General features: G+C 37.4%; 1 protein-coding gene across 6 annotated transcripts in view; it reads left to right on the forward strand.

The window, feature by feature from the left end:
• Positions 1–14,249, forward strand: part of LOC127524941 (protein quaking-like) — a 127,671-nt gene that overhangs the window by 96,794 nt on the left and 16,628 nt on the right. For 5 of the 6 annotated variants that reach the window (XR_007933206.1, XM_051917028.1, XM_051917025.1 and 2 more), the window contains exons 5-6: positions 10,387–10,474; positions 10,969–11,268. Coding sequence is in view for 5 of the 6 variants with exons in the window: in XM_051917028.1 (XP_051772988.1) it covers positions 10,387–10,474; positions 10,969–11,268 (388 nt within the window). In the remaining variant the exon portion in view is untranslated. The remainder of the gene's footprint in view (positions 1–10,386; positions 10,475–10,968; positions 11,269–14,249) is intronic. The other variant, XM_051917026.1, reaches the window with a different exon arrangement.

Raw genomic sequence — 14,249 nt, forward strand, 5'->3', positions numbered from 1 at the left:
TCTCCATTATGTTTTTTTTACACTTTTAAAAACCTTATTTGTCAATGACCCTACCAAATGTATTATGATTTCCACAGAAACATTAAGCTGAACATAAAACTTTTTGGTAACACTTTATATTACAGTGTCCTTGTTACACGTTACATGTAGTTACTGTAGTAATAACTATAAATTAAGCATAATTACAGACAACTAACCCTAAACCAACCCTTATTCCTAACCCTAACACTAAAGTAAGTACATGTAGTTAATTATTATTACTCAGTACTTAAGTGTATAATTACACTTTAACATGGACATCTTAAAATAAAGTGTAATCAACATTTTCAACACTGATAATAAGAAATGTTGGTAGCACTTTATTTTACAGTCTTGTTCCCCATGTACGTACTATGTACTAACCCCTAACCTTAACCCATGCAGTTTCCTTATATTACCCAATACTTTCTTAGGTAAGTACACTGTAAGTACACATAAGTACATAAAGTCCAATCCAAATGTTTGAGCAGCAAAGTTTATTTAAATTTTTTTTTTACTATTTTATTCAATATTTGTGAGTACTATTTATTAGTATGCCTTTTAGAGTAATAATTTAATCAGTTGTAGGTTGAGTCTCCAGTGTGCTTCACTGTTTGTGTGTTGTGTTGAGTTGCTGCCTATGTAGAACGCTCCGAATCCGTCACTTACGAGGATCCATTTCAGTTAGGATGCCACCTAAAGGGGCGTTCACACTGCCAGTGATTTGCGGTGACAGAGCAACCTGCAGTCATTCATTTTTAATGAGAGTTCAGGATTTCCAGCGAGATGAGCGACAACGACCGTTGGCGATGCGACAAAGTTAAACAAAGTTGTGTTCAACTTGATGCAAGTGAACTGCGATACTGTTAATACACTGATACAGTTGAGTAGCAACCAAGAGCGCAGACACGCAATGACCTCCAGCGGTTTAATCACTGTCAATGTGACCGCCCCTTCAGAAGGCAACTGCCTATGGAGACTGTAGAAAGCAGGGCAGGTTTGGAACAGAGCTTGAGAGAGAGAGCGATGAAGGTGCAGACCTGACAGGCCGTGATGGAAAGTTGTAGGCTGGCAGGCATTGTGTTGTAAAGGTCATCGTGATCCCAGTCTGAATAGCTCCAAAGTGATTCCTCTTTATGCAAGCGGACTTTAAAAGCATTTTACATTGCCTGACCTGTCTCTCTGCCTGGATCCTGGAGCCTGTATCATAGCACTTCTCTGTAAAATCTCCACTTTTAGGCACTATTTACCAATGGTATTAATATCTTGGGTCATCCGATCACAATGGTCAGCGCTAAATATACAGTACCGTTCAAAAGTTTGGGGTCAGTATGTTATTAATACACTTATTCTGCAAGGATGCATTAACAATACCGTTTTTAACTAAAAATGGAAAAAATGTTATGTATATTAGTTGTTCGTTTACACGACAATGGCGTTTGGGGGCCTGAAAATGCAAGCTTTTGAAAATAGGTTGCAAAGTGCAAGTTTTGAAAACGATACTGTTATCGTCTCTGTGTAAACTACAAAAACACGAGTTTGTGAGAATGGTGACGTATTATGAACATGCGTATTATGTGTTCAGTCTATAGGCGCATAGTGTTTCTTTACAAAGTGACATCGCCATCTACTGGCCTGGCATGAATAATACAGCGTTTTTAGTCATTTTCGCTAATCCATATGTGAACGGGGATCGTTTTTGACAACGTTGTCATCTGTACACAAAAAACACAAAGGAAAGTACATAATTTTTGTAAAAAAAGTACATCATAATTTTTAGTACATCATTGTCATGTAAACGTACTCTAAATTGATCAAAAGTGACAGTAAAAACATTTATAAAGTTTAAATATTATATTAAATGCTGTTCTTTTGGTCTTTCTTCTCATTAAAGAATGGGTTTACACCAAAATTTGAAGCAGCACACTGTTTCTAACATTGATGATAATAAGAAATATTTATAATGATTTCTGAAGGATCATGTGACTGGCTGCTGAAAATTCAACTTTGCCATTGCAGGAATAAATTACTTTAGTAAAATACTTATAAAGTAATTAAAAATACTTTAATTGCTTTAAAAAATAATAAATTATTTTAAAATATATTCAAATTATTTTAAATAGTAATAATATTTCACAATATTACTGTTTTACTGTATATTTGGTCAAATAAATTATGGCAAGCAGAAAAGACTTCTTTTAAAAACATTTTAAAATCTTACCAACCCCAAACTTTTGAACTCAAACCACGTTTGGAAGTAGTCAAACGCATATGACAAGATTTGATAACAAGTACCTCAGCATACAATCACTGTTCCAAAACAAAGGTTTTAAGTTTTACCAGCTACATAAGGCTTCAGAAGACAGCAATTGAAAAATGTGGAATAGCAGCAAGACTTCACAGAATATCTTACATGAACATGCAGTCACAGATCATGACACACGCTGAAGATCAGGTCATTCAGATGCCCGACTAAAATAACAGTTTTAGGCAACAGAGACTGTATAAGAAGAAGTGAATAGGAGAAATCGAAACGCACAATAGGCATCAGACTGAAAAAACAAAGCGAAATTAGTCAGAACCCGATGGCCAAATGGTGAGAATCTGATTTAACCACCCCAGAGTGCTCTATATATTAAACTGAAATCAAGACCACTGGCGCTGGCTTCGAGCGCTCGCACGCAGATACTCGCGCATTAACACGGCAGCTCTGGTGCAGAGAGAGGCCCTTTGTTCTGTCAGTGAGCAGCTCGGTGCACGACGGGAGCAGGAAAGGCCCACGGCAACACTGTCACAGAAGGAGAGCGAGAGATGACGGCAGAGACGTGTGGATGAAAGAAGGACAGTGGAGAAGAAGAGGCCTGGAAAAATGCGGAGTGTCACGGAAAAGATTGTGGCTTAGAGCAGAAACGGAGAGATTGTCAGATGTGCTGTAATACATTACCGGCAAGTGTGAAAAACCGAGTGATGTCATCAATATTGAATCCTGCAAAGACGTAAAACTGTTTTTGATTTGTAGGCCAGCCAAAGCATGTCAGACTGAAAAATTCACAATAAATGGTGCTCGTTGTATATGTGGTGCTGAACAGGACTAGGTTGTGTGGGTAATGATACAAACTGGTTTTTAAATGACTGTCTGGGAAAGTTAGCATCCCTACGGATCCCAACCTCAACCTTCACAGAATGCTTTGATGACTTCACAGCACCTCTCACTGGCACACACCTGATACTGCAGGCCTGGAACACCGCTTGTGTTCAGAATGTGTAGCCCTACTGCACACTGTACAGTATACACTGCGTACTGCATACTGTTTTCTACAAATATGATTTGATGCAAAATAAAATATATAACCAGGGACTGGGGCTGCAAATGATCTAGAGCATCGGCTGCTTGAAATTGTAGCAGTGTTATTCTGCATTGTCCCTGTTAAATAATAATAATAATAAAAATGTTTTAAAATGTAATTATGCTACATTTATGCTAATTATGCTAATTATGCTACACTGTGTTTAATGTCTTAAATTTTGTCATTCCAATCAGATGAGTTAACAAAAAGATGTTAAAAATCGCAGTTATATTGTGTGGTTCATTCATCACATTAGAAACAGAAGGTCAGGAATTCGAATGCATTGCGTTGTGGGATTCAGTACTCCTTGAAATGTCTTCAGGTTTTATACTGAACAGTTACTATCATTCAAATGTTTGGGGGTTTTTTTGTTGTTTGTTTTTGTTTTTTTTGCATTTAATGTCTCCTTGTCTTTTGGCAAGGACACATTAAATAGATCAAAATTGACAGTAAAGACATTAATGTTACAAATAAATATTCTTTTGAACATTCAAAGAAGCCTTAAAAAAAAAAAAAATTATCATCCACTGTACAAAAGAAAAGTCGGTTTAACTTAAAAAAGGAAGTTTTGAGTTCATTGAAATTAAAAATGTGAGTTAATACAATGAAGGTGATTGGTTTAATCAACAGAAACTGTTATCTAAACCACATAAATTATCTAAGTTGATTTTACAAAAGAAAAAATGTTATGATGACAAATCATGAAAATATTTTTTTTATCATTTTTGTTTCCACAAAAATATTAAGCAGCACAACAGTTTTTAACAGTGTTGGGTGTAACTCATTGCTAAGTAATTAATTACTGTAATTACTGTAATTTTCCCTTGAAAAAATAAAGGGATTACTCTTAATTTTTGCAGTAATTTAACTACAGTTACTTATGATGTATTTGCATTAAAACTGTATAGAACAATTCTATATAAAATGAAATTTGACATCTAATGTATGTAAATGTCTGTTTTTATTGTAACCTTCTCCATTTAAATACTTTGATCAGTTCAAGAATAGTTTATGCAATTTTATATTATTTATTTGAAAAGAGCAGTTTCATGTCTATCCTTGTATTGTTCAACTGCTCGAGGTTGATATGGGATTTAGAAAGTAATTAGTAATAATAACAATGCAATACTTATAATGATTATAACTATAACTAATAATTATAACTTACAATGCAATACGTATAATAATAATAATAATGCAATACTTTTTAGAGAGTAATTAGTACAATAAATGAATTACACTGTTGAAGATGTAATTAGTAGCTACTTTTTTAGAGTAACTTACTCAATACTGCTTTTTAACAGTAATAATAAGAAATGTTTCTTGAGCACCAAAAATTAAAATGAAATAAAAAAATTTATATATTAAAATAGGAAATGGTTATTTTAAATTGCAATATTTCATGATATTACAGTTTGTATTTTTGATCAAATAAATGCACCCTTGATGAGCAGAAGAGATTTTTTTTTAAATCTTACCGACCCCAAACTTTTGATCGTTAGTTACTTTGCACAGTATACAATAAAGTAGTATGAGCAGTATGGTAGTATGCTATTCCGAATTTACACTATGTTCAGAAAAGCAGGCTATCATAGGCTGAATCCCAAATAGCACATTTCTATGCACTTTCGGTCTTGTGGACTTGGCTGCCGCGTGCATGTGTCCGTTAAGTCCACGAGACCGTAGGGTGTCCCATTCATTATTTTAGGTTTCAGAAGGGTGCTTGCGAGTGCCCCCTTTGCGGCCGCTATGGGCCCTCAATGTGCACTTCAGCTGAGCCCGTAAGTTTGCGAGCTACGCGGAGGACTTTACCCGGCAGTCAAAGCGGCATTACGTCATGAAAGTGTGGACTCAGAGGAAGACCGTGAGGGTTTAGGATGCCATTTGGGATTCAGCCATACTATTCTGAATATTTCTGCGGTATGCAGTATGTATACTGTGTGCAGAACACAGATGTTCAGTATGCATGGCCTACTGCAATACTGCATTTGCCAGTAAAAAATTCATTTGACTCGATAGTTTGGACTAATCGTTTTAAAACAAAACTGACTAAAACCTTTCTAAATTATTCAGCTGTCATGCAGTATGCAGTAAGCAGTGTGCTAATATTCCACTCCATACGTAGCCATTGAATACTCTCTTTTATCCATAAGACCAAGCTCACTTCACCCTCCTGAAGCTTTCAAACAAGAGCCTCCTGCGGTCCCATCATCTGTCATCGCTAATAAAGCATGTCTACTCACCAGGACGATGTAGTGTAGATCAAAACAACAACACAGTATGAAATAACATATATATTTCATAACTTCATAACATAACTTTCATAAGTTCTGCTATGTAGGCCATCTCTGAAAAGAGTTTCCCCCCCAACTTTCTCACCTCGTTCTCAGGCTCTCGTAAGTGAATGTGCTCTCAGAGGCCTGCCTCTCAAGGACAGAGCACATTAGGCTGATTAAATAAAGACAGAGAGTGATTTATAACGGCTCTGTCCCGCTCTATTCATCAGCGGGCTCTTGACTTAATAAAGTATTGATATTTAGATATACAGGGAGCGGGCAGTGTTTCAGTGGTGACGGGAGGGCGCAGGGGACCGGGCCCTGAGAGGAGCAGCGCTGCAGGGCAGTAAATACATCTCTCTTACCGTAGCTCATCTCCACACGGCACAAACACAGACTGAGGGAGTGAATGCTGGGCAGCACTGATGTGAGGGACGTGGCTGTCCAAGAAAGCAGTGCCATTTTCTTCTGGTGTTGTTTCATAGTACAAATGAGCAAGCTAAAAGTTTTTTTAAATAGACTGTACAAAAAAACATATTACATTTGGAGGAGATATGTACAGTAGAATACAACTAATACTGTTTTTCTTAAGCAAAATTTCGTAAATTAGTTTCATTTATGAATTTACTGCTGTCATCAGGGCTTGACTAACTTTTTTGCTCACCAGCCACTGTGGCTAGTGCTTTTCCGAAGTTACTAGCCACTCAGCAGTTTCACTGGCCACAATTTTGCTGTTGGGAAATTACATTTTATATGATTAAAGTTGACTTTGGCATGCTTAAATTACTTGATTTTGAGTCATTTTACTTGATTTACAAGATTTAAAATCCTTTCAAACTTACAAATGCAGATTGACCACCCAAATCAAGACTACATTGTATATCAGCTGGTATGTACAGTTATTTTTGTTAGGCTATATAAAAAGAACAAAGACGCAAATTACAAATAGTAACATTTTTAAAAATCTTTTTTCAGATACATAGGTTTATTTAACATGAATACATTTATTTAACATCTTTTGTTGTTTGATTAACATTAATGACAGACAGATATTTAATTGGGCTGCTGAATGCATGGACATAATATACTGACACATATTCAGTTTTTTACCCACCTGTTTACGTCCACTTAAGCCATAACCGACTGTATAACCGACGTGAGACACTCCACACGATAGGCATTTTGACATCTGTGTGTGCGTGTATTTGACTATTCAGGCGCAAAGAGAACTGATCGCGCGCGATCGAGAGAGAGAGAGAGAGAGCGCTTCTGTTGTGTGTCATTCAGCACGATTCCGCCGATCCCGCCTCAGTAACTGCAAGTTAATTGATAAAGAATTGTGAATGAATTTTGTGCTATGATGAGCTTGGCTACCTTTCATTTGACTGTAGGCTGAAATTATATTCAACCCACCAAAGTGGCTAGTGGGAGTGGATGTCTTACCCGCCACAGCTGAAATCTACCCACATTTGGCGGGTTGGCGGGTGTTAATGTCAAGCCCTGGCTGTCATATTTAAATTAATAAATTAAGTGGAGAGATGTTTTGGCTAAATTTGGTCACACTTTAGATTGGGATACACATATTCACTAAGGAGTTTTATTGCTATAATCAGAGTAATCAATGAGACATAAAACATTTTAAGTCTATTTTTAAGTCTATAACATTTTTAGTCATTTCCAAAAATCTAACTTCTTATTTTGGTAACACTTTACAATAAGGTCCCATTAACTAAAATAAGCAATACATTTGTTACAGTATTAATTAATCTTTGTAAATGTTAGTTAATGAAAAATACATCTGTTCATGTTAGCGTAGGTCCATTAAATGGTATGAGCAGATACAACTTTTGATTTTAAAGGGGTGGTTGATTATGATTTCACTTTTTTAACTTTAGTTAGTGTGTAATGTTGCTGTTCGAGCATAAACAACATCTGCAAAGTTACGACGCTCAAAGTTCAATGCAAAGAGAGATATTTTCTTTTACAGAAATCACTGTTTAAGGACTACAACAAACTGCTGGTAGGGACTACAATGAGCTTCTTCCCGGGTTAGTGACACCGACAGTGACGATAGTGACGAGGGCCAACATTTTTTCTCCTTCATACCAAGGGCCAGATTACTAATCCACACTCGCACCTTTAACACCGTCTTATTCAATTTACTTTTTATCAAGGGAATCAGTGTATAATTAATGCATCTTGTTTTTAAAGATTTTATTAACTATAAAACATGTGCAGTTATGCTGATACAAATGGGAAACTTTGTTGTCAGTTGACAAGCAATATTACCCCAACAAGCAAATGTAAACATCTCACTTGCAGTATCTGTAAAATTGCAACAAACCAATGTAGTTCTCCTATTTTTGATTACAAGCCTACAGAACATTTTCAACTCAACCTCAGAGAGCAGTTAAAACGAGCTTATTCAAAAAAAAAAAAAAAAAAATCAAAAATTACCATAATCCACATTCACATATTACCAAGAATATTTTTTAAAAAAAAATTTTTTTTTTAAATTATTTTAAAAATAATTAAATGCATACGTTTCTGTGATTCATTTGGCAAAAAGGTTTTGTTGACTATGCATTTTACTTGTGAAATCTAAGACAAGTGCAACTCTGGCGTCGTGTATCTTTTTTATACTTCTCGTTAGCCACTTTTCCACCATCGGGTCAAACCGTTATCTTTGCTTTCCCTTTAATTACAGATTTTGTTTCCAAAAAAAACCCCAAACATATGGGTGACCCCTTGAACTTGGTAAAAAGATAATCCGTTAACCATCCTGACTGAAAACACGATTTTTCATTTATTTTTGCTACTTTTAAGTAAACTTTCACATTAGCGTGCACATCCTACGCTGTAATTAATACGGGGATAGGCTGGAAATAGCGACCTCTCCTGGTTTGATTTAGTATCATCATAATCTGAACGCATAACTTGCTTTTCAAATGTTTTAAAATTGATCATCCGAGTGGTCCAGCGGGCCGCATTTAAAGACATGGCGGGCCGCCAGTTGCCCATCCCTGTAGTAGAGTGTTTTTACCATGCTGTCATTTTACGTTGGACTGCTTCACAAACGAGGGTCAATTCAACGCTGGATTTGCACAAAAGATTAACATGACGGCACATGCTAGTCGATGAGTTCAGAAACGTCCAGTTTCATTCTAAAAGTTGTAACTTCTTCCTGAGTCTCTCCATCAGTGTTGACTCCGGTTTGAACAATGTAAGGCTGAACACCGTTACTGACAATCCTCATTTTGGAGAGCTTTATCCTCAGCTTTGTTGTTGTTGAGCAACCGAAGCGTGAGCTGTTAAAGCTCCGCCCTCTTCTGGAAAGGGGGCCGGGAGCAGCAGCTCATTTGCATTTAAAGGGACACACACAAAAACGGTGTGTTTTTGCCCACAATCAAATAGGGGCAAATTTGACAAGCTGTAATAAATGATCTGTGGGGTATTTTGAGCTGAAACTTCACAGACACATTCTGGATACACCAGAGACTTATATTACATCTTGTGAAAAGGGGCATTATAGGTCCCCTTTAATAATGAAATTAACAAATTCTTCTTTTATTTGTGTTAACTAATGTAGTTAATGTAACGTGCTGACGTGTTCAACGGTGTGAGGGCGAGACAATGAAACAATGTTGTATCAAGCAACAACAATCCAATTAATTCTTGATGGACAAAATCAAGTCCCACCCTTCTTGTTTAAGAAGCCGTTTCACTTATATATATATATATATATATATAGGGAAAAAAAGACAATCTCAAATTTTTTCATGTCAGCATTTAAAAAAAAAAAAAAAAAAAAAAAGGTGGCCAGATCAGATTCAGAACAATGATTAAACAAACCATAGATCTGAGTAGATCGCGTCCATCAACATCCCCAAAGCTTCACAGTCGTTACCTCTTTGTGAGTTTGACATTTCATTCAGTAACGTTAGGCAGTTTTGATTTATATGCTGTTGAATGTTTGATTATTGCATTATTTTACATGTGCATAAGCAATCTTTTATTGCTTGTTTCTGCTTCTTCGCTTGTGTTTTGATCCAAAGATTCTGTACTATTTAAGAAGATGCGTAACAGCACCCCCTACCGTACAACAGTGAAAACATGGATTGCTGGAAAATTCCATCAGTGGCGGGGAAAGAGTTAAAGTTGGTCAATTTTAGTCAAGTTCACACTTGTGAACAATGTAGTTAATCTTCACTATTTGTAATTAGTTCGGCCTGAAACATAAGCTATGCATTGTTTGTAAATGCTAACGCTTCTATCTATGCAAGCTTGATTTCACATTTACATTCCAAAAATATGTCTGAATGCATTTCATAATGTAACAACAAGTAAGCACTCTTAGTGCTTATATCAGGAAATAATGGAGGTCATTGTCCTCTATGATTAGTTTTCTCTTTCAGTTGTCTATTGTCATGGCAAAGCAGATTAGTTTAAACTTCGTTTATAGCTAGCTACCTGAACACATCTGTTTTAACGGCACATACTTTTGAAGGAAACTCTATCACCCCCTGGAGTATTGAGGTTTATTACCACCGCAGCAGAGGAAGAACACATATTAAATATGTACAACAGGAACCCGTGCTTGAAATGCGCTGGCCAAGCATGAGATAAACTTATGTGTGAGACTTTGTACCACAGATTTTGTTAGATTTCCAGCTGCAGTGTGAACAGTAGCAGTAACAAACAGTATGCATATGTTTTGACCTCTCTGCGTTTCTTTATACCGACAGGCTGAAGGGGAGGACAGTCTGAAGAAGATGCAACTGATGGAACTGGCCATTCTTAACGGCACCTACAGAGATGCCAATATCAAATCACGTAAGCCGTCACTTCCTCTGCAAGCAAACAGAAGCAGTATTGTTTGAGGCCTTTGCAAGCGCAGCTCTCAATAATCCAAGTAACCCTGATTCCCTGATAAATGCTCTGACAAATGTCTCAGTATTGTGATCCAGAATTAGCGCATACATCCAAATAGCAGCTAATGAACTGAAAGAATAGAGAACACGCACTGCTATCTGTGAAAACAATGTTTCCTTAATTTACTGGATGTTGTGACATCCTCCTCCTCGCTTTGCTGCTTCGGTAAATAGTACTGAAGCGCTGTAGAACTGCAGGAGTGCGATATTGTTACTAAGGCGTATGTTCGAATGCTCTGCCTTGTTTACTAATGAATAGCTAAACGGCTATAGCATCGCTGTCATGCTCTGTGTCCAGTGTTTGCCTGTGCATGGTACTAACTGTTTTTGTCTTTTTTGTCCCGACCCCACCCGCCTTCATCCACCCCCGCCCTCGCATTTTTCTGCTCACCGCAGCTGCCCTTGCATTCTCTCTTGCAGCGAGCGCCCAGGCACCACGGATCATCACCGGCCCAGCACCTGTCCTGCCGCCCACAGCCTTGCGCACGCCCACGCCCGCCGGGCCCACCATCATGCCCCTCATCCGCCAGATCCAGACCGTCATGCCCAACGGCTCGACCCACCCGGCAGCCGCCACCCTAGTGCAGCCCGGTCCGGAATCAGGCCTGATTTACGCGACGCCCTACGAGTACCCCTACACGCTGGCACCCGCCACCTCCATTCTGGAGTATCCCATCGACTCCAGCGGCGTGTTAGGTAAGCATAGCTACACTTGCCAATGTCTGACCACAACCAGACTCCTTCAGCATGGACCGTGGACTCCCATGCTTACTATGGCCGTATGCTAGGGATGGGCGGTATGACGATATATTCCACAGTAAATATATTTGCTTTACCTTATTTTCATGTACCATAGAGAAAAATGGGGTAAACATGTGAAAATACCAAACTTAAAACTTAAGTTGCACAATTTGAGGCAAGTTTGGTTGCTTACAGTTGGCAAGCAACATCTCAACTTAGGAAAAAACTTCTTTGACTTCTTGGGTCTGAACTATCCATTTTATAATAATGGGTTTCATTCACAGGAGAACTTATCACGAAAAATGTCTGCCTCCGTACACACATTCATTTGTTCTTAATCTTGTTCTAATGTAAGAGAATTTTGAGTATTTTAAATGAGCGGCCATGTGCACGAGGTCACTCCCGTCAAACATATGCCGCTCTTGCCAGATCCTTAAGCCCAAGTATACTTCGTTTTTTACGTGTATGCAAGCGTACGCGACCAGTCGAATGCACAGCCTTGCAAAGTATACTTCATTTGAATCGTACGCATACACAGGTGTTTTGAGTTTTGAGCAGTCTCTCGCCACGAGTTACAACCCATGTAAATATATTTGTATTCTTTCATGCTAGAGTTGTACAAATGAAGGTACTTTCTAACCTCTTCACACAATCTCTCGTCTACTGTATGGAGGCCTCCATTGTCGCTGTAGCTTGCATGTGTTCTGGTCTGTTCTGTTTATGCAGGTTTTCTTAGACTACCTTGTGAATCGATGCCTCCAGGGCACGATTTCCACCTTCTGGATAAACTAATTACTGCAAAAAAAAAATTTAACCGGCAGTGTGCATACAGTATGCACATACTCTTCTGATAACGAAATTTGCGTCACGGGCACTGTACGCTGACCCTCACGTACGCGTAAAAAGTGAAGTATACTTTGGGCTTTAGAGCGATGCCAAGTGTCATTCTCAAAACCAATAAACACCTTTTATACAGACCCAGATTATAGACCTGTATATATGCGTAAATCTGCATTATTCAGAGAAACCTCGCAGCTGAAGCTATAAGGCAAGCTTTTCTTACTCTTTCACTCTATTATGGTTAAATATATTTAAGATGAAATTAAATTGTATTATTTATCAATTTCATTATGTAAGTTTGTATAAAAAATAATTATAATATAATATAATCATTACAATGAAATATAACTACTTAACACAATTATAAGGCCGCACAGGGAAAGTGCTATTTGCGTACGTGTGGTTTCAGTTGTTCCTACATTTTTTCATAGATTTAGAATAATTTTTACAGTAATTTTTAAAAACATTCTTTTCAGGAATTCTAATTCTTTCTATTTTTTTTTTTTTTTGTCTTTAGAACAAAGAACAATCTTAAGAAAAAAAGAGAACATTCTAAAGAGTTTTTTTGGGGGGGGATTCAAACTATTCATAACTTTTATTCTTAAGTTAGAAAATACACTAAAAATGTGGTGTTAAATTTTCTATTCCCTTTTTCACTCAGAAATTGCTAGTAAGTTTCACAATTAAATACAAAGATTTGGCAAGTAGCACATTGAGGTAAACATGACATTTTGAAGTAGAAAGACTGAAATAGTAATTTCTTGTAAAACATACTCCAGTAATGAAATCATTTTTTACAGTGTAAGAAGAAAGTAGCAGTTAAAAAGAATTTTATTCTTAATAATGTTTCGTGAATTCGGCCCCTGATCTGTTCATGAAGTTCCATACAAAAAAGAAAATATCAACATGAGGATGTATATTATATTATATATTGCATTATCATGATATACCATGTCTCGTACTGTGATGTAAGATTTGGTCATACCGCCCAACCCTACCCTATGACTTCCTCTTAAATAGCCCCAACACAAACTCACCCAAACCTGCCCTCCTACACCAGCGAAAGCCTCTGGTTTCCTCCATGAAGGCCACCAGCACCAGCAGCCTCTGCTGTCACAGAAGGAAGTAATAGGCAATCATATAAAAACAACAATACATCAAGTCTTTTCCACTTAATCCATTTAGCGTCATAAAAAGTCCTCCCTCATCACAAAAAAAGAGAAAGAAATCCTTTTAAGAAATGTTTGCATAAATGATTTGGCTTTTAAGTGCTCTACGGGCTTTATATGAATAATGAGAGCGCTCTCTCTGAAAAGCCCTGTCCTCTCCACTCCACACAAGCTGTATGGCTTCATTAAAGCACTTGAGAAAAGCCGATTATGAATATCATGTTACCAACAGCATTCTGCCAGTTTAACACTGGCTTCTCCCAAAGGCACGGTGTTAAGTTGAGCAGCGACAAATAGCCCATCCCAATGCCAAGAGCAGCGTGTCCAATTAGAGCAGATGAAGTAGGGTTTAGCTACTGTCCAATAAGCAAGTTTCATGTCTCATGCAGGACGGTTCAGAGCACGGTCCTTATAGGACAGTAAGAGCGTTGCACTGTCTGTGGGTGGATGTTTCTAGGGTGGAGGGAAGGACGGGCGTTCACATATACAGTGATTTTCCAGGAACTAGTCGGCCAAAAGTCAGTCATTTTAATGAGAATTTGGTGATTTCTAGTAACCAGTGTGGGCGTGTCCAGTGATGTGGCAGTGCAAATGAGCAGTGATGCAGTGCGACAAGAGAGAGACATAAACGTTACCTATTTACAACTTTATTATTTCTATTATTTTTTTCACATTTTAAAATAGTAAGTCATCAAAACTATGAAATAACACAAGTGGAGGTTTGGGAATTATGTAGCATTGATATACTATTAGAGTTTTAAAAACACTTTAGTTTAGGGTCCAATTCTCACTATTGAGTATTTTCTTATTAGCATGTACATTACTGTTGTTTATTAGTACTTTTAAAGCACATAATAATGTCTTATTCTGTGTGACCATATTCTACATCCCATAATCCTGTATACTAAACTTAACAACAACCTTACT

This window comes from Ctenopharyngodon idella, chromosome 13 (genome assembly GCF_019924925.1).
Source record: "Ctenopharyngodon idella isolate HZGC_01 chromosome 13, HZGC01, whole genome shotgun sequence".
NCBI lineage: Eukaryota > Metazoa > Chordata > Actinopteri > Cypriniformes > Xenocyprididae > Ctenopharyngodon > Ctenopharyngodon idella.